Genomic DNA, 25815 nt, shown 5'->3' on the forward strand with positions numbered 1-25815 from the left:
TTTCGGAAAATGAGAATATACCGTGCTAATAATAACGTGTAATTGTTGTAACAAACTCGACGCAGCGACTTATGGAGCATGCGAGATCAGTATAGTCAACATTATGACACGCGAATAATCTTGTTTATATGATAGCACAAATATATAATATATAATCATACATAATACAATGATACTTTGTTGTTCAATGTAGTGAGAGATACGTAATCACATTGAACAAAGAATCTTTCTTAATTGGAAAACCAACGAATCGCGTATTACAAATAAAACAATACTGAAAAGTATGAAATTAAAAATAATATGTGTAAAAAATATATAAAAAAGCTCGAAACTAACTTTCAATAACGTAATAATTAATAATTTTTAACGATAATTAATATAATCTTTCCAATTTGTTTTACTTTTATTAAATTAACAAAAACCACATCTTTCAAATAATATGTTTGAAAAATACGTTTTTATATAAAAAATGCAAATCGATTAAAAAAAATCAATTTATACAATTTTTACTCAACAATTTTCCATGACATTTTGCCACGAATATATAAATTGTATTTTTGGTTTATCCAATATTCAAAAATTTATTTCATAATTAATTATTTACGAAGATGATTGGATATTTTTTATTGCGAACGGCGAAGGGATATTTTTTTTCGGTGAGAGAGAGAGAAAGAGAGAGAGAGATTCGAAGATACGCAATAGATAAATAATAAAATAACACTCACCACTCTGTCGTCCGCGTAGATGATCGATGATCTCGGCGCTCCACTGGCGAGCACGGCGAGCAGGATAGCGATGGCGATGTGGCGCATCATGTTCTCGACAGGGCACATTTGTCCGAAAAAAGAAGGAATATTGGCGATGAAACACTCGCGAGAGATCGTTTCGATGTTCTCTATGGCCGAGGGAGTTTCACGAATTCGACAATAAACCGGAAACCGAAGCACTGTATCGTGACCGAATTTCCCCTCGAGATCACGGACCGCGATGCTGTTCTAGTATCGACGGTTTTCTGAGCCCCTCCGGAATATTCGCGGAATATTCGCACGAAGTAGCGAAGATAATGATTCCACTGAAGCGATTTGGAATCTCTCTTCGGGATAATCGAAGCGCACCAAGTAGAGCAGATCAAGATTCCACCGGCTGATCTCTCGAGTCTCTTCAGGATATCTGCGAAACTCGCGGCAGTGAAAATTCGACCGGATGAGTCAGAATCTGCTGCACGACGATTAAAGCACGGAATAGTCGCTGTAGACCATTGAATTTCTCAGTCTCTTCGAAACACTCGCCAGACAATCTTGTTTCTTTCGAGGTATTTGCGAAGCGTAAAATATTCAAAATATAAATACTCGTCGGCTTTGCGTCTCTTCGAGATGGTTTCTCGAGACTTGAAAAATGTGAAGAGAAAAGTAATCGTACAATTTCTTCAAAGAATATAGTGCGTCACCATGATCGATCGTCTCGCGTCTTCTTGCAATGTTCGCGTGCCTCTGATGAATGAATGAAACTCGCGATCACTGTATTACGATCACCGGTGATGGGGACGTTCACGTGACCTTGCGTGGTTTTACGTTTCCGATGACGAATTGAAACTTTCCCCTTCCCAAGTCGTTTCTCCCACTGAAAGATACTCTCCTTCTTTGTCTTTCCCTCTCTCCTTCGTTCGTCTCAACGGAGATCGCGGTGGTAAATTGATCTTGCGCGTCGCCGTCCGCTTCTTCCTTTCCTTCTTCCTTCTTGCGAATCGGCCGACTTTTGTCAACACGCTTGCCCTTCTGCGCCGCCCGCGGCGATAACGACGACGACCGCAGTATTTACCGGCTTCTTCGTATTTTCCTCCGAATTCGGACTTTCCAGCGGCTGGCACGTCCATCCGCCGACCTAATGTGACGTGATTTGCTCGTTAGAAAAAAATTTATCAAGATCCACTCTACTAATATTTACAAATAAAAATTTATTTCTTAAATCTTTTGTCAGATTTCTTCGGAGATTTTGAGACTGGATCCAAGACTTTATAAAAGCATGTTTTTTTTATTTTATTTCAAAATTGCTAAGTTACTTAATTTATCATGTTGAATAGCTAAGTAAATTATCATTTTTTGACCGTAGTTACAACTTGACTCGACGAGAAAGTAAATCAGTCATAAAACGATAAAACGTGCAAAATACCCAAGTGACGAGAGAGAGAGAGAGAAAAAGAAAAAGAATGTTAGCAGCAGATCGAGATTCATCCTCGATGGTAACTGTCTGAGAGAGGGAACAAAAAGTATGCAAACTTCATCGAGCTCTTTAATTCCGAGTACGGTTTCAGAAGAACGACTCGCGCGAAACAGTGCTCTATTGTATTCGGCACAATAAACGACTGCCGAACTTAATGACCCCGAAGAGCCAGGAGTTTTCGTCACCTTTGAGAAATATAAGAGAATCCGGAGAATCGGAGAAGAAAAGGCTCAAGTTGCTTGTACTAATCGATGTCGTAAAATATAAGTTAGCGTACTCAACAGCTTATTTTTAAATCACAGATATAAAAATTTTTTTTAGAATTATTACATTAACGATAAGAACACATTGATGCGATATTAGCTCAAAAAACAACCTATTTCGATTATGCAGAATTGTATAAGGCGTATGTTTCGTATTCGTGTTTGCATAACGACTTGTGTAACAAATAGGTCGTAAACGTATTAAACCGCGAAGGTTCGCGCGGGTTGTATTATGAAGGAAGTGAAAACGCGCGAAGGCGGCTGATCGGGCAGAACAGCGAAACGATCGTCATCAGTCGATGGCTGGAAAAATTATGGGGACGAGGGCATGAGATAAAAGGAAGCCGATCGGGCTAGCAACCGGAAACCGGAAGGAGATCACACGCGGGACCGAAAGAATGAGGATTGTTATCGCCGGGGAGCGTGCCAACGCGAACGGACTGACCTCGTTTCATCGGCTTGTTTCGATAATCGCCGACATTCTTACGATAAACATCGTATGGCTCTCTACTACGCTGCCTGCGATATACTTGGCACTTTCATTTCACGTTTCTAACAGTGACTTTTCCCGTCTCTGCTCTAACCAAGATTCCGAGTGAACGAGTCTTAGACGATCAATCTCAATCAATTTCGATCACAGAGATTTTGTTGAGGTACGTAAAAAAACCTTAGAAAATATAAAAAATAATAAACACTTGTGTGTGCAAGACTAAATATATACCAATCGTCTTCGCCCTTCTAAAATTGGTGAATACAAAATTTTAAAAATCCAATTTTTACCGTAAAGAAAAAAGAAGTCAAATCAAGATTGGTCGAAAGAATTTGTACTGCCTTAAGAGTTTATGTGTAAGAATATCATCCTTCATTCAAAATATTGAAGATAACGTCTACGAATTTCTCAAAGGTGCTAGATAAGCGGGAATGAAAAAAATGCAGGTAATGCGCAATCGACTGGACTGCGCAATCTCATTATCAGGGCATTGACGCAAGTCTTTCTTTCGTTCCGCGGTAAACACAATAGATAAAAGGTCGCGAGAACAAGAAGAGAGAGAAAGGAAGAGAATCGGTCGAAGACCCTGAAGAGATATATCGCAGTAATACTTTTATTCGAGTAATCCATTTCGATCGTTGAATTAAACTCATATTTATTTCAACTTTGAAACTACGTGTTACGTGAAGTTCACAAATCATAAATACGAAAAACCCAAGCTTTATATAAAAAAAAGAAACATTTTCTGGAAAATATTTTATTTAGTTGGCAAAAAATTGAATCTATATAAAATATCTACATAAAATATCTACATAAAATATCTACATAAAATATCTACATAAAATATCTACATAAAATAAGAATCAAATAAAAATTACTATAAAAGTAAATAATAAATTAAAAATTAATTTAAATAAAATATCTGTTTCCAATTTTTGTAATAATCTAAATTAATAACAGCTTATTATTATTTTTATAAATAACACTAATAAAGCTTTTTGTAATTGTAAGGCAAAAAACAGAGAGCAAAGTAATAAGGAACAAGATAATAATTAAAAAATACGATTATTAATGCAGTAAACTTGAACAAATAAACGCGTGGTTCTTTATGAAAATTTTCAAAGGAAATGACGGTGTTTAAACGCAAATAGTTTTCCGTATCATTCTCTTCGTAGAAGTAAATAGTGGTAGATGGTTAGTTATTAACTACGTGCGACCGCAGGAGTGAGCGTGATAAAAAAACAACAATATCATGGAACGAAATATAGAGCTATGACAACGCACAATGTACGTAGCGTTGTATAACAACGCCGATAAACACTCGATATTTTTCAGCTTTGATTCACGCGACACAGATAATAGAATCTCTAAATGTTTCACAAATATCTATTATCCCGGAAAACTTGTCAACGGAGATGTTTGTTGATTTTCGTGAAAACCGATAGTATATAAAATAACAAAAAAAAAAGAGATAGATGTTAAAAAAATAGTGATTTTTTCAATAAGTTCAAGTTTATGGAACTAAAATTGGAAAATAAAAAAAATAAAATTGGAAAATAAAAATTGAAAAATTTTGACACTGAATTGCTTTTATTTATTGGAATTTATTGTATCGAGTTTCTTACAGCATGCACATAAATGTCAATAAGCGAGACAGTTATAAAAAGCTACAGAATGAATCATTTATATGATTTCATATAGCCGAATGAGCTTCATTATTGAATAATTCAATCAGTGTGCTTCTTTTGATTTGTTCTCGTATTTCGCTTATGCATCCAGATAAAAATCTGCGTATTCTTAGGAGCGCGCAATCCAGAATCTTTCACTCTTCGAGGAGAAATAAAAAAAAGGATGAAGAGAGGATGTGGAAGAGAGGGAAAGAGACGCCCATGAAGCTGCCCACTCGCGCGGATATTTTCTGAATCGCGAAGGTCTCTTCTCCCCTCTTTCTTATCCTCGCATGCAATGGCTTACGATGCTGTTTATAAACATATTTCGGAGCGATCCGAAGGATCCGGCAAATGTAAAGACGACTTCTCAGCGATGCGTATCATTTTCGTTTTACTCTCAAAAAATTGTGAATTTTAGAAACCTTCTCTTATACGCTATGTGCATTTTTCCAATTTTTTTTTTCTTTTTTTAGCTACAGTAGATGAAAAAAATAGATTTATTTCATCCAATTCCACAATGTGACTTTTCTTTCACGTTTCGATTCAAAAATTTATTTTATCTTTAAATAATTTTTATATGATTTAATTAATCACTACTAAAGTTTATTTTCTCACACTATTACTCATTATTCTAAATAAACTACATGTCTAGATCCAAAAAAGATATTCCAAATCAAGCATATTTCAAGAACTCTTTATAATAAAAAAAGAAAGGAGATACAGCTCCGAGAAGAAAAGCTTAAGAAGTACTGTACAGTAGTATCTTACTAGAGATCGCAGGCTGTCTTAACAGGACTATCTATTTGTTCACATTAAAATTGTATTCGCTTCTTGAACTTAGACTGTGAAATATATCGCCCACATCTCTTGCGACATGAATCAACCTGGCCGGTACTCAGAGGATTTTCCGGAACGTGCACAAATGCAAATGATTCCCTCGACATGTTAATCGTATCTAAATCGGTACCAATGACTCGCTCTCAGACGCTACATCTAAGCTACAACGATATCGCTACAAGTTAACGTAATTTCATTGAGGAAAAAACTACTCCATTCAACTTTACTTTCTGTGATGAATACTCCTCGATATTTCTCACTAGTTAATTATTCGATTATTTAAAACTTGGAATTATTTGAGTGATTAGAAATAATTTATAATTATATTTGATAAAATTAACTTTGCTGAAAAGTCATCGACAATCGAGCTTTGCATTTCTTGCAAGTTTTTAATTAATCACGTTAATCACTTTTGAAATCAGAAAATTCTATTAAAGCAGACTAATTATACAGATTTCAAATTAATTAAAAAGTAATTCAATTACTTTTTTCTCATAAAATAATTTTTCCACGTAAAAAAAAGTTTTATTCGGAGCTGAAAAATTGCGTTATCTAGTTTTTTGTGAAAACCAATGAAAACTAAACTCTTTTCGTTAACAAACTGTTTTTATTTGGAGGAAGTTAAACTCTGTTTTTTGGCTAGCGACTTTAAAATGTGACATAGCGCAATTGGCACACCCTGCATTGCGAAAAAAAGCTCGATCCCAAATTCAAATGTGCTGCGCTTCCATTTGAATATGTCGTCGCGAGCCAAAAATCCGTTTTCTCTCTCTCGTTTCCGTTCCTTCTTCCTGACCCACGCATTGCATAGACACACGCACATACATACACGCACATGCATGCGATTTTTTCATACCATTTCTCATAATCTTGATCCGTAATCCCAATGCAAAGGCAACATCGTTCTCTTTATGAAAAATTATCCTCGTTTAGCTCTTTAAAAAATTTTAGAAAATTTTTAATTCACTTATAACTTCAAAACTTGTTTACCAGTGCTCCAATATTACTATACCATGCTCTACAAATCTCATATATTTTTTTATTATTTTAGCGGTGTTATATCACAAGCAATTATATAAACACGTTAAAAAAACTCAAGAATAATTTACACCGTAATTAAAAAAAAAACTTTTCAAAGTGATAGTCGAAACACGCACTGTCTTGAAGAATCAACTTTCGTCACCGCGGAATTAAAATCCTTTTTTCAAAATAATTTCTATATTTCTATATTTTAGAACTGAAGGAACACTGCACATTCGACGATAAGACGATGTTGCGATTGCATCGGAAAATTGTTTCAAACAAAGCTCGAAGACGTACGATGCTGCGATCGATGTGCTTCGCGCTATCATCTCCGCGCCGCCGACGACGACGACGTCATTTCCTGTTCTCGGCGGCCTGATCAATCGCGTTAATCCGTGTACGGCCGCGAATACACACTTGTGCACCCCTTCCGGCGACACGAGAGAGACACCCACATGCGAACGGTGCGCCGCGTGCCGCGCGACTGACGCCCGTCTCTCCTTCGAGGGCCCACTCTGTGGTCTCTCTCCCCACAGCCTACACACCCACTCCCAGAATCCGTCCTCGTCTCGCTCCTAGTCGATTATAACGAGAAGGAGAGAGAAAGAGAATCCTTCTCCCAGTAGAGTTGAGACGGTATCCGTTTTTCTCTCTTTATCTTATTCTATATAAACTGCTGGACCGAACATATGACTGTGACATGTGCGAAGTCAATAGCGCGACGAACTTCAATCACCGCGAGTAACGAGCTCTTTTTATACGAAACGTGCTGCTTCGGGTCCCGAAGGACAATTTACTACAGATTTGTATCAATACAGACTTATTTTAGATTTTTATGTACAGCGTGAAACACGTTTAGTTCTCTCTAAAGTACAACAAAAATTAAATTTAAAATTACATACACTAAAAAATAAAATATTAGAAATTAGATAAGAAAAGTTCAAGTATCTAAACTTTAATATATTATTTAAATATTTAATATCAAAAATTAAATAGAAAGAAAGCAACACTAAATTTATTGAGAAATTTATAATCGATGGCAGGCTAGATAAAACATCTGTTCTAATAGTTTCAGATTAATATAGAATATCCTGCATAAATGTCGAATTGTTAATGTATAAAAAGAGCCTATTGCGCAGCAAAATTGAACATTCGAGCTTGAAGACTCTGTAATTGTTTGGAATAACACGGAATTTAGACTGTGAGAACTAATGCCACAACTAATTGAACTTATAAAAGAATACAAATAAAAAAATCTTGTATGTATCTTGGCACTTGGCCAGGAATTTTCGCCCTTTCTTCTCGTGTCTCTCTCTACCGCACCCGCGCCCAGAGAAACGTATGACACAAGTTCGAAGTTTCCGTATTCCAGTCACTGCGAAAGTAATTTTGCCTGACGCGGAAACTTTAGGATCCCCTATGTAATTTAAAGAGAAGCGAGGAGAGGCGGAAGAAATATCGGAATCCGGAAAGCAGAGTAATGGAGCAGACTTATCCGCCGCTTTTGTCTCCCAATCTTGCAGATTCACGTTTCGATTACGCTTTGAGGTTCCACATTCCTCTCGCAGTCTCACTTAATTCTTATCTAATGCCTTATCAATATCTCTATAAATATATTAATTACATAATTCTGCTTCTGACTTTCTACTTATTATATAACTTGTTCTCAAATTATATTACAATAAGTTGTAAATCTTTTCAAAGAATGCAAGTTGTTAAAGTTTAAAAAAATTTAATGCCGATAGAAACGTTAGGATTATTGTGTAACTCTTCAAGAGATTATTTTAAAGGAGAAGATAAGAAATATATTGAGTGAGAATATTTCTTTCTACATGTGAGAAAATTTCAATTTTTTGGAATTTTTAGATAGTTTCTCGTATGTAGCACTTGAAATAGCACGCAGCATATTATGTCACCCGGTAGATTGAACAAAAGGTTGCACAGCGTGACGTCCGGAAAATTCATAAGCTCACACGTGTGGAAAAAGATAAGTCTGACATAGACAAAAATACGAATGCAAATGAAGATGAAAATTGTAGCTTTCTATTCTATACTACCCTTTTAGTTGAGTCTGTTTTCTATAATGCCCCTCTTTCTCTTTTCTAAAATTTCTATTTATATTCTTTTCATCGATAAACTGAATATACATTTTATTTGATGCAGAAAGTATGAGAAACAAATGTAAAAAACCTGAATTTTTTAATCAAACAAAGTAATGAACTTATCGACAAGCGAATTTATCAGAATATTAATCAATTCTTCAAAGTCTATAAATATAATAACTATTTAATTATTACTTAATAATTACTTAATTATTATTATTAATTTATCGATGTTTTTATTCATTTCTCATTCTGACATTTGTTATAAACATATGTGAAACAATTAGAAGAGATAATACGAAATAAAAATTAACAGAAAACTTCAACTAACAATTTTGAATTACTTTTCATTAAGAGTTTAAATATTGAGCCTTTAAATCAGTTTTGTTCAATTTGTATTAATCCTTTTTATTCATTTTTCTATTCTTTAATTTATTAATTTTTATTTTCTATATTATGTGCTATCATTTATATTTTTCAGTACAAGCTAATTTTAAATTCAATCTTAATTAATTTTCTACATTTCGTGGCGAGATAATCTCTTCAAACAAGAGAAAATGAATGACGCGACGACTAACGCGAAAAGTACGTTAAAACATGGAAAATGCATTGTTCGAGGAAAGCGGGAAAAAATATTTTTCGCATACGGTAGTTCACGTGCGAAAAAAACAATTCCGATGTAAATAAATGGAAATGTGAGAACGTGCGGCGCATGCATCCGAAACACGAGGATAAATTTAATACCGTGACGCTTACCGTAATCCCGTATCGCATATATACACGAATAGGTGAGTGGGTCCTTCGAGGGATGCACACGTGCACGAATCTGATAACGAACGCACCTGACCCCCTTTAACGATACTCGCAAGACGTCTTGTCCTTTTCCACGCCCCTTCTCACGGTCGATACAGTAACATCGGATAAGCTACGGAATAGGATTATCTTCTGTCCCCTGGTATCGCATGTTAATTAGAACGTAGCTATTGTAGGAATAATTTATGTATTTCGTGAAAATTGGCTGGATAATCTTAATTATTTATAAATTTTCATAGCCAAGATACTTATTATCTAAATTCTCTTAAATTTCCTATTAATTTCTTTCTTTTCCTTGCAAATTCCTCTTTAGCGCAAAACTTTAATCATAATAATCAAAATTTTAATTAAGATCTTGCTAAAGCCGAAAGATTAGACTGTGAAATTTACGAACAAGATCGGCTTTGGAGGAGGGACTCTCAGACGAACGAATCGGAATGGACGAGAGGCAAGTTGCGTGAAGTTGCGTCGTCGTTTGATAACCGCCCGGTGATATCGGCCAATTAATATGTATACAAAGCGCGTCGAACTCGAAACATTCACGGTATTATCATCGGTGCTTTAAAGCCCATCTTCAACAACGGCACACGATGAATGGCCAGTTAAATCAACGGGCACCATGTGGGCCAACGACCAGCCGCTTCCCGCGAGATAAAAGTACGCACTGCACGATAAGCCCCGCGACGGATTCATCCTGCCGAAGACGTGTGGGTGCTGCGCCGGAAGTGGAACCCCCCCACCGATGGGGTGTCTCAAGCGACACTGATTCTCACAAATAGCAAAATCTAAATTTAACCCATTTATCTATCTTCTTTCGCAGTAAAGTTTAAAAAAAAGTAGTTGATTCTCTGTGACGTCTAATCTTTTTTAAATTTCTTGAATTTACAAGTATATTAATAATCTCGCTTATTCAGATAGTGGAAATGGATTATTCAATTCCTTTGCAGTTTCCGACTCCGGAGTAGACGTATAATTATATTATGTGTTCGCTTAATGTGCAATACGTTTTTGTATTCGCAGAATATAATCTTGCACGGCGATGCGAGGGAACTAAATCGTAAATGTCAAACGGCAGAATATTACAATTTCATTCGACGATAAGGAAAAGAGGAGATGATAATGAATAGGTCAGACGAACAGCAACCGCCTTCGCGAACAATGACGAATAGCGCGGTGAAAAAAAAGCGTCGCCTCGTGAGTGTATTAAATAAAGCAAGCGGATAAAAACATTGATATAGAAGTATCAAAATGATTCATAGGCAGACAGGCGCGACACGCCGGAAGCCAGTGATTGTTCCGAAGGGTGGTGAACTTCTGCCGAGGGTCAATTGCCTTTTTGTCAATTAGCTGACCAAACGAATTTTAGTGGCGACGGAAAATTAGCGGATGTTAATTCTAGACTACTTGAATTCGAGACTAATCGAATGATATTATATAGATAAATGATGAAGAAATATTGTATTATACATCAATAACTTCATTTTGTTCTCGTTCTTTTTTGGAAATATGATATACTTGCTACACAAATATCAACTTTTCCAAAACTATATGCAAAAGTTATTTAGTATTAAACAATTTTTACAACTTCAAATAATTTGAAGCGCACTGTAATAATCATATTTTTCGATAAATTTTGATTTGACTTTGAATCTGCAAAATTTTTATTATAATCTTCTCTCTCTTTCTTTCTCTCTTAAAATATTTAATTACATTGTATCGAAATAATTAAAACTTTATTTTAAAGATAGCAACAAATAATGGCTTTCAATCAAAATGTTTTTTACAAATATTGACTTTATCATTGTGCAAGAATATCCTAACCGATCAACTCATATAATTCCTTCAATCGAAGGTGCAAACATCATAGAACGCAATAACTGAATAAATGAATAAATAATTACATAATATTGTACTCGATAGATCAAGAGACATATTGTAATAATTTGATTTTGATGAATTTATGATGAAATACAATTGTCAAATCCGCAAATGCGAAATGTAATATTTGCGCAACATGAATATTCTAACAAGGGTAGTATGTAATGTTATCTGGCACACACATATCTGCAGATTTATATGTATATACACGGATTTATAATATAGTATACTATGATAATAGCGGCAACGTGTCATCGCGATTGAATTTAACAGATGAAATTATCGAAATGCAATCTGTTTCTCGGAAAATATGGTATCGCTCGTGAAAAAGGCAATTTAGCGATAAATGGAGAATTATGGGATCATAAATGTCGCAAGCGATGGATTCTAGTTATAAATTACAGTAATAAAACAAAAGGGAAGAATGAATCACAATTTAGCAAACATTTTGCGCCAATGACAAAATTTCGAAATTAATAGTGATTTAATATTAACGAAGTTCTTTTTACTATTTTTTTACTATCTTAGTAAACAAATCAAGTTTTATTTTTCATTTAATTCAAATTAGCCCTTAAATAAATGCTATTTAAGTTGAGATTCTATTTAAATAAAATAAATTTTTCGAAATTAATTGGATATAAAATATTCTTTCTATCATATAAATTCATTTCAATATCATATAAGACATTAATATTTTTGTTGCAGTATTAAAAAAATTGATCAAAAAATTTCTACTTGTTCAATCTGTAAAATTATTCATAGATATTTTCAAATGTAATTTAAAACACATAATTTTTAATAATTTTGCAAAGATGACGTAGTATTCTAATTGTTTAAATCAGTGCTCTCGGAATAATGTGCACATTTCAATCAATTTTCATAATCAACACCTACTTTTCTTTTTTACGGTGCGCGCGGTAAGGAGAAAAAAGTAGACGTTGACTAATTCAAATCGATTGTGCAGATTCAGAGCATTAATTTAAATAATTTTCATCTTTGTATAAACTTACCAATCGTTGTAATTCTGATGTGATGCAATCAGTTGTCTCATTAAGGATTCTCACCGGCGACGATGTCGTTTCTGTTGAATTGATGCAAGACATACTTTATTCAGCACTTGTGACCGTTGATACCATTACGCGCAAGTCACTCTTCTCGGAAAGCGGGAAAGCGGGAATGCAGGGGTAGTAATGGCGGTTGTTTTTGTTGGCGGATTTTGCGACAACGCGAAATTAATGCAGCGACTCTCGTTGTATCGCGAATCTCCTAACCAATCAATCGCCATCGTTATACGTTATACGTAGTAACTTATGCACGCAGTAACACACTCCCGAAACACGTACTTCACGAAACAAACGCGATGATGCGAGTACAAGATGTCGGCCAACGCCGATAATCCCGACAATGAGACCGATTTCGCGCGACTGAGAATTCCGACGCGTTTACGCGTTACCGATTGCCCGAACTCACTCGCGACACTTACGGCACACCGTTTCGCAATCGTACGATTTGCGAATGACAATAAATCGTAAATCGGAAAATTACATCAAACGCGGAATTCGCGAAACAACGAACTTCACTTGCGGCGCGGCTACGATACGAATGTGTAGTAGCGCGCCTCCTTCAAAGTTCACACTTCGCATGCGCACAGCTCGCGGATATAAAGAAACGCCGCAGAGCCAATGACGACTCGCGCGCCCCATACCATAAAGTATATTGAGAATGAGAAGTGCTGAGAATTTGAAAAGCTGTCGATAAAGAAAGCCTCCCATTTGTCGGCGTAACACTAAAATAACCAATCAAAAATCGCAATTTTGAATTAAAAGCTTATCACAATTGTAAAAACAGGATGATCAATGCAAAATAGACTTAAGTGTTACATATATCTTCAATCAATTTCACTTTGTTAGTTTATGCTGTTCTATGTATATGTTGTGATATATGCCCAATTGTTTACAAATTATTATGCATTGAGCATTTTTATGCCGAAATATGCTTTGCCGTAAAAGGTAAAAAAAATATTTGTTTTAAAATAAATGAAAAATATAATACTTATATTTGATATCTAGTTATTACATCAGCATTGATAAAATAAGAATCTCTTAGATATTAGATTAAAAGGAGAAAATGCTGAAAAGAACAATATTAGACCGTTTTATTCTTTTCATCAATTAAGAGTTAATTATTATTTTGATATTCTGCCTTCATGTTGCAAAACTTTCTTGTTCAAAACGATTTAATTACGGAACTTAGTACTAATCTAACCTAACGTAACCTAAAATAAATCTACTTAAAATAAATAAAAAAATATCAAGAATTATTTTTGTAACAATATATTCAAAATTTACAATCTCATTGTAATGCTAGAATAAAATTTCATTGTTTAAAATATATATAATTTTAAAAACATCTAGGAAAACGAAGAGCTGTTGATGTTAATTTTAGTGTATTTATTGCTTTCTATGCAGTTAAAAATTTATATAATAAATTATTAATGATTATTTTCTATAAATTGATTCTTAATTCAAATGTGATAAATAAAGAGATAGAGCTAAAATGCAATTAAGTTCATTAATTTCTGTGCAAATTACGAGTACAGTTTAGTTTTTTTTTTAAATTTTACTTTTTATTTTTATAGGAGAAAAAGATAGGAACAGGTAGACAAGCGCTGTCGACAACTCTATCGACCGTCGAACTCCCTGGCGTTTTATCGGATGGTCGTTAACCCGGACATTCGCCGCTTCCTTCCTTCCACCTTTCGTACACGATTCTTTTCCGCAATCATCACGATCGTTCATCGATAATCCCTCAGGGCAAATATTCTTCTTCCAATGATGACAAAAAAACTAAATAAAAAGTGGAAAATAACATATATTGTAAAAAATTGTCACCGTTAAATTTGTCACATTGTGAGAAAATAGTATTTGGAAGAAATTTATATTATATACACATATAAAAGTTTTTTTTTATTATAAATTAATATTACTAATATAACTATTTTAACTTATTTTATTTTTCAGTTTTTATAGCAGTAAAAAGGAAGCTGCTTATAGCAGTAAACAGGAAAGGCCCGCAAAAGATGATAGTATGAGTTACACAATGATTTAATTGGGAAGAATGCAACGTACGTACAAGAAATCGTGATAGCAGTAATCTCACGTATAAACCACGATAGCAATAATTATTCGCAAGCGACGACGGGTTCATGTAAAATGAGGTAAAGATATGCGATTGCTATGAAGATATGCTAAATACTGTGTTAATTTAAATTCTGTTATTTTAAAATGCTTGAAAAAATGAAAATTCCAAAGAGGATTTACTTAAAAAAATTTGCTAACTATATTTGCTTTTTATGGATTTGCATCTTTTGTCTTAAAATTTAATTGCAAATATTTCAAAACAAAATTTAGATGATTTACATTATTTTCTCACTTTTGTCTTTATTAGCGCTATTCTTATTAATCCAAATCATCAAAGATTTTTTATTAGTGCATTAATGTTCTAAAGCAACAAATACATTTTTCAGAATCTTTTATTTAAAATATTCAAATATGTATGATGACGTTTAATATCTACGAAACGTTATTCATAATGTTAAATATGTATGATTAATATATATATATATATATATATATACATACACACACACACATACACATACACATACAACATACAAAGTATTAATATTTTTAATTAAAATATATATTTATACACAAGCTCATTAATTAATAATTTATTAAATAGATAATTATTTGAAATACTTAAATAATTGAAATAGCAATTTTTCTAACTAAGTTTTTCAGATGTATATTTTCTTAAAAATTACACATTTCGTAGCTCACCTTCCATAATTTTGTCTAACAGAAATTAGATTTTCTCACCGCCGATGACGATAACGATAATATCGAATTGATATCGATAGCGAGAATGAGTACATGAGAGCACGAGGAAGCGGGAAGAGGAGCGCAAGATTTTCGGTTCGGTTTCCTGCGGGCCTTTGCTCTGCTCCGCGTTGAGCGGAGCGGTGTAGTCACGCTTGGCAAGCCCGACACTGAGGCTCGAGTTGCACGCCGGCAGTTTGCAGTCTCCAACCGGCTATCGCGCGGTTTCAAACACTCCATACATATAAAGTAGACAGAGTGAGAAAAGTTAACAAAATCGAAATTCATGAAGACTGACGCGAGTGTAATTGTGAGGCGCTCAATTTTGAGGTAACTATTGTTGTCCCCATTTTTATAACCTAATCTGTGTTATTCTGTATGAACAATATGAAGAAAACTAATGCTACGTAATGTTAGTTGTATTCGACTTCCATTTCTGAGTACAACACATCTCTAGCTGTAATACAAAGAAAAAAAGTTGAACATCGAGAAACGATTATGCTCTCATGTTTTCAATCTCACTTTTCTTGACAAATAGTGCGAATCTGAGTGCTGAAATCGAATGGTCAAATACGTAAGACAGTGTAGAAAAAAAGAAAGAAGAAATTTGAACATATATATTCAAAGTACAAGGAGTTAAGTAAAACTGAAGAAAACAGAAACGTAAATCAATAAGAAGAATAGAGTGCATGAATTCGTAAACAGCATTTACGAAAGAAGAAAGAAGAATTATTTACTACATTAATTTGGAACATAGAATTACGATTGGACATTCGATATGGCTGCGGCCACTCCATTTTTCGGCAACTTTTCTTCGGATGCTGTGACCGGACTCGCGATGGAGCGCAACGATCGCTGCAAGGTTTGTTTATAGACTGTGTTTATAGACTGCAAGCAAAAAAATGTAATTATTTGATAAAATAAGTCAGTCGACGATATAATATCTGATGGTTGATTATATCGTATTTTCTGCAATCTTATATACACATCAGAGATGTTTACATTTATACATTTTATTTATATTATCGCAATAATTGAGCCAATCTTTTATAACACAATTTTATTAGCAAAGTATAGTGTTTATCTATCTTAGCAAAATATTGATAGATATCGTTGGGTTTTTCCTTATAATCCTTATAATTTTTCATTATAATCAGCATTTAAAGATTTAAGATAAACTTTAAATTACTATTTAAATGTTATTTCCATCTTTAAGAAACAACGATACACGTTAAAGTCTGAATGCTATGACTATTAATTCGAAGTTATCCAATACATGTTTGCATCTCGCTTTTGCAATGCTATCCCGTTTTCGATGCGAGAGAACAATAAATTTGCAACGATTTGTCGGCAATCCGTTTCGAAATTTCGGCCGAAAACCCGTAGTTCCGGCGGTCGGACAATACTTCATTTTCCAGATGCCGTCCAATGTAATTTCCTGCGTGCCTTAAGCGTGAAAAATCGATTCGTATGTCTGTCGATTGAAACTCCACTTTTGCAATTATTTTAAATATTTTACATGACTTATTTTGCATATATATAAAAAATCAAATTAAAATGTCTTATATATGTTATCAAATTTACATTCTACTTTACTTTTTTTCGATCAATAATTTTATATTAAATTTTTTGCAGCATGTAAAAAATCCTGTGAGAGAACTATACGAGTACTGATCTGCCCTGTATAACGATAGAATATTAACATCGTTATATCATTATTGCTCCATTTTCATCTCTCGTAATCGTGTCTCTTACACTTCGTCGGGCTCAATATGAATATATCGATGTTAATGAATGCAACCACGCGACGGGTGTTACGGAAATGCACACACGAGAGTACCTGTAGGATCATCTATTTTAAAGCCTTACGGCTTTCGTGGATCAATTATCCGGCATGCGAAATTGGGTCTGCGAATTATCTATGTTCGCGCAAATCGAGAGAAATCGCGAAGAAACGAGGCCGCATTTAGAAACTTTATTGATAGCTATAAGAAGAGGTGATTGGATCCTAAAAATAGTCGACAGCGATTTTATATTCAAGTTTGTTTAAATTTAATATGACATCAAAAGTCATTCACTCCTGCAATATATATTGGAAATTCTTTTCCTAGTTATCTTAACCATTAACTGCTTCTCATCTTTATATCACTAATCATTAATTTTGAACTATCAATTAACTTCTTTCATTCAAACTGATAAATCGAACGCTCGTAACGTTCTTTAATTAATGTAATTAATCATAAATAGAAAAGCTAATGCTATTAAGAAAACTTTCTTGCGTAATGAATTTCCAAAGGAACTAGGTGACAAAATTGCGGTTCTTGGCATTATTACCGGGTGTTAAGTTCAGGCTTGGACAATGGTATCTATTCGAGGAATTAGGGACACCAGTGCCGTTGTGGCTCTGTGTACGCGCGACGTGAGGAAACGATTTGATGCTTTGGGAAGGGAAGTCTGCTCTCGCAGGAGGGCACCGTGCCAGGAAGCCGATATTGCTGCGAACGAGACCCCGCGAAGTGTATATGTGTGAGTGTGCATGCGGGGTGCGACCAACTCAGTCTGACAGTTAGCTTTCATCGAAAAAATTTTATGTCAAACTGATCATCCAATGAAAATTTTTTATCAGAAAACAATCAGACAGTTCAAATCACCGGAATTTCCAAATTGAATATAGGATTTTATTTTTTCCAAACTTTATTTTTCAATCTTTCGATAATCAATTAAATAGTTTTAATTTGTTTTGGCAGGTTTGTGAAACACTTGTAATAAATCAAAAATTTTGCAAATTCTCATCTTTTGAAATAATTAAAGTGATAGACTACACGGTAGCGCAATGAGCGCTTATCGAGATAAACTGCAAGAATTTTTATCGCGATTTGCTATCAAAGAGTCTTACACAATCTCTCTGTATAAAAGTACGGATGCCAGAAGACCGGTCTTCCTTTCTTCGTAAATGTCTAATAAAATTTAAAAAAAAAATTACAAGCAGTCGCGGAACAACTCGCGAGTAAGCTTTATTCAACGAGGCAAATCTTTGGGAAACTAAAACAGTGTTAACCAAATACGTGTATTATCTGTAATTCTTTAACATTCTTAACAACTTTTTGAAAAAAAAATAAATGAAGAACTTAATGTGTTTTCTTTGTTTGATTCTCTTTTTAGAGAACAAATGTGCAAGAAAAACATGTTTAGTGTCACAATTATCAGTTATGAACAAGTTACATGAATATTAAAATCAAGAATTATTTAAGAAGAACTAATTTACATTATATTTTCACTCTCCAAATTGTAAAAATTTCTCATCAGAAAACAGATATTAGATTCCTAATCGTTCAGGCAATATCAGGCAAAAGATAAAATATCTCAATCTCTTTTAATAACTGTGATAATCATGAAATCATGTAATTATGTAATTATATCGTTGAGTCTTCTTGTTTTTTTGCGTACGATTCCATGACAACTTTGGAATGAAATTATTACATTTGCGCGATAAAGTTGGATTTCTTGTTAAAAATTATTTAAAAGACTCTTCTTTAGATAAAATAATAATAAAACATAAGTAACAAGCTAATATAGAGCTGAGCTAGATGTTTAGGCTCGTCGATTTATTGTTTTCACTCGCGTAAGACAACATAAACGTTTCGATCTTCGGTTTAGGCCATCTTCAGTAGGAACACAAAATTTATAATTTATACGCCATCGCAGTTATATAATTTAAGTAAATGACGCAATAAAAACTCAATAAAAACGCAACGTAAGCTGAGACAGACATTGTTTTTATATTGCAATAAAAACTTGTTAAAACGAAGTGAATCATGTCCTTTTAATAAAACTCAGAAATGTCAAATGATCAAAGTATAAAATGTGGATGTCATCGAAAACCATTAGCCTTGCGATAGTTAAACAATTAAAATATTTGTTGAAATCATAATGTTGTGTATAACCGATTTTTTGATTAAAAAGTCCGTCATGATAAGCATATAAAAACAAAGCTCAACCTCTTCACAGGTAAATATCTCAACGAGAGTCGGAAACCAAATAACACTTGGATTTCTTGTGTAAAAAAAAAAACATATTCAGAGATAAATATTATCGTGTCATGAATTTCTTAACAGATCCGTAAGTTCGTTGATTTATTATCCAAGAGGCTCGACGTTTTCATATTAGTCAATTGCAGTCAACGGCCGCGACAAGTCGATTCAGAAGAATCAGGCGCATCGTAAACGTGAGTGCATGCCGACTATGTGTGCTATCGTGCATAATCTACGTAACGCGTGTGCTACGGACGTCGTGTGTGAATGTCTGAATATTCGTTAGCAATTTTCTAGAAGCATTTTTGACAAAAAAAACGCGTACTACTTATTTATAATGTGTGACATAGTCACAAGTCATCATTATTCACTACGAAGGAAGGGGGTCATTCACAATCATTTGTGGTGACTATTCGTTGTAGAGAAATAGGCAATGAGCGATAACTGCGACAGCTGTATGCGTTTGACACGGCGTAGGATTAAACGATAAACTTTGCCTTCCCCCGTTAAATAAAGATATAGTTTTAGTTTTTATGTCGTAAGGTCAGGTTTGCGCCATTCGAAGCTAGTAGCAAGTAATAGCGCGTGGGAAATGACGCAAATGCAATGAAGCAATCAATAATTTTATCGCGATTTAGTCATGATTGTCGAAATTATTGAGCAAAATTGTAACTGGCAATATTTTTCGAGAGAAACGACGAGAAAGACGATGTTCTCCTAGAAAATTCTTTATTTTTTTTTTTAAGTTTAATTTTCTAGAATTATTCACATATACATACATCAAGGAGGATCTATTTAATCTCGAATACTTAAGATCTCGATTATGAACGCAGATGCTGATTTGTTTGTTTAGGAAGGTCGCAAGGGGATGTGGCACTTAATCTTTTTGTTAATCGGCACGGCGATGGCCGGTGAATCCGAACCAGAGCCACTATTGGAGATCTCCGAGGTGCCGTTCGAGATTAAAGCGCCGTTACCTTATGAAGAGGCATTTCCGGCTCCGCTTCCTGGCCTGCTATATCCCAGAGAAAGTGAATCTCGTGAGGTAAATTTTAAGTGACATATTCTACGTGCATTCGATATTATTTACATCTTCATTCTTTTTGCAGGTAAAATCGCTCGATGGATTGTGGGACTTCGTCGTATCGCCGGAAGCAGATGCGCGTAAGGGTTACAAGGAACGATGGTTCATCAATGATTTATCTAAGGTATCACATCGATAACTTAATATGAAATAATAAAAATAAATATAGTATATTTTTAATTAAATTAGAAATTCTGATTCGTTCATGATAACAAATCAATGCAAAGTTTATCAAAAAATTCGTAATAAATATCAAACTGAACTTGATGCAAACTCGTGTTCAACGTCCTTGCATTGCAAGAGTACATTTTATAATTTCCTGTAATTACACGTTGTCATAACTCCGTAATTAGCGAGGATTGTGTAAAATGACTTTGCAGGCTGGCGAAATAATCAAAATGCCAGTGCCTTCGTCCTACAATGACATCACGACATCGCAGGCTCTCAGGGATCACGTCGGCGCTGTATGGTACCAGCGAACCTTCTTCGTACCCTCGTCCTGGAAGGATCAACGAGTGTTCGTCAGGTTCGGTTCGGTCAATTATCTCGCTCAAGTGGTAAGCTTCCACATCTTTCCTTTCTTAAGCGATTTAAATGCAGCTTATAAAAAAAATCTACAAAATCTATGTTAAATTATTTTTTTGGCTAAAATAAAAAATATATTTTTAAATATTATGTTTGAAAAGAAAAATATTATTTGCACAACATTTAAAGTATATGTTTTAAGTAAATTACAAGATACTAATGTGATTCACGAATGGTTGTATGTGTCTAGTGGGTGAATGGTGCTTTGGTGACCAATCATGAAATGGGTCACCTGCCCTTCGAGGCAGAGATCTCGTCATATGTGGCTTTTGGTGACAAAAATCGCATCACCGTTGCCGTGGATAATACTCTGCTGCAGACCAGCGTACCCCAGGGTAAGCTCGTAGAAATGAGTACCGACAACGGCACCGTACATGTGCAGACTTACACTTTTGACTTCTTCAATTACGCCGGAATACACAGGTAAGTGGAAAATTATTTTAATCCTTTGTTCGAAAAATTATTTGTTAGAAATTTAATTTGTACGAATAAGTTTCTCCTAATCTTTTTTTTATCTGTTTGGTTTTCTTTAAATCAATGAAAAATAGATAAATTTGAAAAATTAAAAGAACTTTACTGTAAAATCAAATCTCTAATTCTGGAAAGTTGAACTAGTTAAAAATGTAGGTTTAACACAATTATATCGAATAAAGAGAAACTACGCGGAACGTAATCACATTAGCGCTACGCAAATTCGCTATTGCGTTACAAGGGACCTTTCGGGTTCTCTGAAGCGACGCGCGAATTTCGCTCGTCACAAATAGATTTCTATCAAGGGCGCTTTGTAAAAAAAAACTAGATAGAATATCCAACATGTTACGCGACGATTGAGGTCGCATGTTCACGAGATTTCACGCTATTCTACGAAAAAAGGACTCCATTTTATGACGCAGAAGAATGGAGATTTAAATCAGATTATTTTAATCGTATACAATAATTTAAATCTAATTAGCAACAAGTAGAACAATTCCAATTTGAGGAGCAAACAATTTGAGGAAGACTAAACTGATGTATAAAAATGAATAGAGTATACAGATTTTTTTTTTATAAAAAAATTATAATAATACATTCATACTCTCTCTTTCTCTCTCTTTCTAATAAGAAAATATCCAAATATTCTAATTAATTTTAGTTTTTAGATTTAATATTTTTCTATTGATTTTAAATTTCTCATTATAAAAATAAATTAATACAAAAAAATTAAATGTATGATTATCTTACTGTTCCTGTAACACTTTGAAACATTTGACGAAACTGCAAAAGGTCCGTTTTGCTGTACACCACGCCGCGTGTCTACATCGAGGATATTACGGTGAGAACGGGTTTGATTGGAGATATGGGAATTGTCAAGTACATGATACAACCAGGTGGCTTGCGCGAGGGTGAGACACCAATCTGTAGAGTCACCTTGCATGACGCCGAGCATACTTTGGCAATTAAAGAGCCTGTCTACGGTCTATCCGGTACTCTGAAGGTTCCGCTGGCAAGACTCTGGTGGCCTAGGGGTATGGATCCCAAGCCAGGATACCTGTACACTTTGGAGGTTTGGGGAACCAATAAAAAAATTCTAATAAATAAAAAAATTAATTCTCTAATGTGCAAAGAAATTTTTGAACAATTCAGAAAAATCTTTATCATGTAATATTTTTGTTTAAAAAAATTATAGTCGCTATACATCGTTTAATTGTCAACTTAAAATTGTCCACAAAAAAAAAGAAAAAGTATCACTCTGTATAAAAAGTTAATTATTTAAAGATTTTCAAGTTTGGTCATTAAATTAATGCTCGTTTCTTTTTAGGTGAGATTGTCGATTGCAAACCTCACCACACCGGACATTTATCGATTGCCGATCGGTATTAGAACCTTGGCATGGAACAACACGAGTCTGCTATTGAATGATCGACCAGTGTATATGCGCGGTTTTGGCAGACATGAAGATTCGGCCATCAGAGGACGCGGTTTTGATCTGGTCACCGCTGTCAGAGATTACGAATTGCTTCAATGGGTCGGTGCCAACGCTTACAGGACTAGCCACTATCCTTACAGCGACGAGGTTCTCGACATGGCTGATAGGTATCAAAAATTTTGATAACCCAAGAATTTTTTTTTCAAGAATTAATTTTTCTCATATGTTATATTTTACTCTATTCTAATTTTTGTCTATCCTATTTTGAAGACTGGGCTTCCTCGTAATTGACGAATGTCCTTCTGTCGACACGGAAAACTTTTCACCATCGTTGCTCTCACGCCACAAAGAATCACTCTCGGAGCTCATTCGCAGAGACAAAAACCGACCCTCCGTAATCATGTGGTCTCTGGCGAATGAACCAAGAACTCAGCTGCCTCAAGCCGAGGAGTACTTTAGGCAGATCGCTCATCACACCAAAGGAATCGATCCTACCAGGCCAGTTACTATTGCTCTAGCTCGTGGAGTGCAGGTGAGATACTGCGCGAATAAATATACAAAAAGATGAAAATAAGAAACACACACATGTTCCTTACTTACCATCTTACTTATTTTTAAAAAATGATTTGTATCAATTCTTAGAAAAATAATGCACCATTGATTACAATTTAATTTTTTGTCTTTTACAATTGTCTATAATTTGAAAATTATTAATAAATGGACATTATGAATTTTAGGAGGACAAAGCTGGTCAGTTCCTCGATGTGATTAGTTTCAATCGTTACAATGCTTGGTACAGCAACGCCGGCAGAATGGACATGATCACCGACAGAGTTCAAGGAGAAGCCGAGGCCTGGCATAGGAAATACAATAAACCGGTACTTATGTCCGAATATGGAGCCGATACTATGCCAGGTTTGCACGAGGTAAGATTTATCAATCAAATATTTAATTTTATCTATATCATATTTAATATATTTCAATTCTAAAATTGGAATTTTTTCTTTGATTCTATGCATTAATACTTTATAGCTACCGGAATACGTATGGAGCGAAGAATATCAAAAGGAATTGTTATCCAAACATTTCGAGGCATTCGATCAATTGCGACACGAAGGTTTCTTTATCGGCGAATTTATCTGGAACTTTGCCGATTTCCGCACAGCGCAAAGTAAGTATCGAATAAAATCGTATTTTATTCATTACTAATTTATCATAATATTTTTTAATCTGCCACAATTTCATACTAATATTCATAGAAATTTGCATCGGCACTATTACAATTAAGAGATATATTATTCAAAAATTAACTAATTTTCAAATTAATTACCTTAAAACGATTTCTATTGATAATTTCGATATTTGCCGATTATACAGCATACACCAGAGTGGGTGGTAACAGGAAGGGAATCTTCACGAGAGACAGACAACCAAAAATGGCAGCTTATCACGTCAGGAAAAGATATCACGCTCTTGCAGTCGAACTAGACGGCGCGCAGATGCCAAAAGATTACGAGAATTATATTTTAAACCACTATGACACTTCCAATTTGGATTAAATTAAAAAAAAAGAAGGACCGGCGCATAAGAATTGTTTTACAAGTCTTAATTTTCGACAAAAATAGACGCGTTTTTGTCAATAGCAAAGGTTGCACCGCTAACTTAACTATATTCATAATATATATTCTGCAACAAAATTATTTTTTCCATCAAAAAGATATAAATTAATTCGTCCATTCATCTAAAATTTATGTGTGCTCAATCATATAAGAAAAGTATATTTTAAAAAGTTGATATTATTTTCTGGCATTTATTTTTCTCCGCATTTAACTATCAATTTTTATATGCATTCTGTGTATTTTTATGAATAAATACTTCAAATAAAAAACAGCTTTACTGTTCAACATTTTCATATAAATATGCAATATACAAACATATCTACTGCTTATATCAAAGAAATAACAATCCTTTCAATACAGTACCATTTTTTATGAAGAATAATATCATTCAGAATGGTCCAGTTTCATCCAGTGGTTCCACAACCTTTAGACAGGCATCAGCCATCTCCACAAATATGGGTTCCTTCATAGCCAACGCTATCATCTCAGTGGGATTTGGACTATTCATAATTGTTGTCATAATATCGCGCACGTGAGGATTTTCGAGAACTTCTTTCAGTTCTTTGCTATGGCGCAACTTTTCCAGCTTTTCAACTAACACAGTGTCTTCTGTTGGAAATTTATATTCTCGCTTAACCACATTTTGATCTTCCTTAGAATTTAGAGGTTCTTCAGATAATTGTGGAGGATTGCAGGGTTGAGACTTGTGTTGTTTATAACATGCTACAGAGCAGCTGAAAGAAACATTTATTAATATTAATTATAATAGATACACAGCACATAGACATAAAATTAAAAATTAATTATTAAAAAAGAAAGTAATTAAAGTTTAAGCACAACTGAAAAAAGAGTAATAAAAGAGATGTTTGTTAGTATCAGTTTTTAAATATTATAATTTGATTTACAATAAATTAATAAAAACAAAAAAGTATACTTACTATTATTTCTGATACTGATTTAATAATGATGTTAATAAATGTTCATATTTTATATATATAATGTTATTGCTGTTTTTTTACAGGAAGTATATAACCTCAAATAAATATAACTGCAACCAATTACTACAATTGTACTTACTAAGGTGTTCTGCACGTTGGACATTTATAAGGTGCACTGTCCTTTTCGCAGACACAACAATTTTTAAGCGTCATGGTTCATATAATCACTTTCATAATGGATTACTTAGTTTATAAAATATTAGAACGCAACACATGTGATACACTTGTTTACGTCAAGTGACTACAAGTGATGTTGATCACGTGGTACAGCGTACGACACGTACGCCGTCTGCAGTTCGATAAAGGAAATAAATTTAAATTCAGCCGAGTTTTAAAGTACATTTATTATGTTTTTACGTAACAAATTATCAAGAAATAAAACAGAAATTTTGTTAATTTTCAAAAAATTCCAGTT

At 34.1% G+C, this 25815-nt stretch overlaps 3 protein-coding genes across 9 annotated transcripts in view; 1 reads left to right on the forward strand and 2 right to left on the reverse strand.

The window, feature by feature from the left end:
* Positions 1 to 12852, reverse strand: part of LOC105673179 (Matrix metalloproteinase 2) — a 139169-nt gene extending 126317 nt beyond the window's left edge. The window contains exons 1-2 of one of the 3 annotated variants that reach the window (XM_012368629.2): positions 12307 to 12852; positions 726 to 1881 (exon numbers count right to left, since the gene is read on the reverse strand). In XM_012368629.2, the coding sequence (XP_012224052.2) occupies positions 726 to 833 (108 nt within the window). In that variant the 5' untranslated portion in view covers positions 834 to 1881; positions 12307 to 12852. Of the gene's footprint in view, positions 1 to 725; positions 1882 to 6336; positions 6753 to 6800; positions 7011 to 12306 lie in introns of those variants that run through there. The other 2 variants (XM_012368628.2, XM_067357362.1) reach the window with 2 other exon arrangements.
* Positions 12853 to 13848: 996 nt separating this feature from the next.
* On the reverse strand, positions 13849 to 25672 carry LOC105673183 (zinc finger HIT domain-containing protein 3). Of its 3 annotated transcripts, none has more exons than XM_067357371.1 (3): positions 25480 to 25672; positions 24766 to 25136; positions 13849 to 14142 (listed from the first exon to the last, which is right to left on the reverse strand). In XM_067357371.1, the coding sequence occupies exons 1-2, from the start codon at positions 25551 to 25553 to the stop codon at positions 24791 to 24793; spliced, it is 420 nt and encodes a 139-aa protein (XP_067213472.1). In that variant the 5' UTR covers positions 25554 to 25672; the 3' UTR covers positions 13849 to 14142; positions 24766 to 24790. The 3 variants fall into 3 exon arrangements, with proteins under 3 accessions (XP_067213472.1, XP_012224057.1, XP_012224056.1); XM_012368634.2 differs by lacking the exon at positions 13849 to 14142 and adding an exon at positions 15700 to 16065; XM_012368633.2 differs by lacking the exon at positions 13849 to 14142 and having other exon boundaries at positions 24659 to 25136.
* Positions 15366 to 24687, forward strand: LOC105673178 (beta-glucuronidase). 3 transcript variants are annotated; one of them, XM_012368626.2, is made up of 11 exons: positions 15366 to 15507; positions 20062 to 20253; positions 20318 to 20416; positions 20673 to 20849; positions 21068 to 21300; positions 22141 to 22420; positions 22676 to 22950; positions 23054 to 23315; positions 23521 to 23709; positions 23816 to 23954; positions 24161 to 24687. In XM_012368626.2, exons 2-11 carry the CDS (start codon positions 20077 to 20079, stop codon positions 24340 to 24342), a joined length of 2013 nt encoding a protein of 670 aa, XP_012224049.1. In that variant the 5' UTR covers positions 15366 to 15507; positions 20062 to 20076; the 3' UTR covers positions 24343 to 24687. The 3 variants fall into 3 exon arrangements, with proteins under 3 accessions (XP_012224049.1, XP_012224046.1, XP_012224050.1); XM_012368623.2 differs by lacking the exon at positions 15366 to 15507 and adding an exon at positions 15898 to 16039; XM_012368627.2 differs by lacking the exon at positions 15366 to 15507 and adding an exon at positions 19250 to 19402.
* Positions 25673 to 25815: the final 143 nt, after the last annotated feature.

This window comes from Linepithema humile, chromosome 6 (genome assembly GCF_040581485.1).
Source record: "Linepithema humile isolate Giens D197 chromosome 6, Lhum_UNIL_v1.0, whole genome shotgun sequence".
Classification (NCBI taxonomy): domain Eukaryota; kingdom Metazoa; phylum Arthropoda; class Insecta; order Hymenoptera; family Formicidae; genus Linepithema; species Linepithema humile.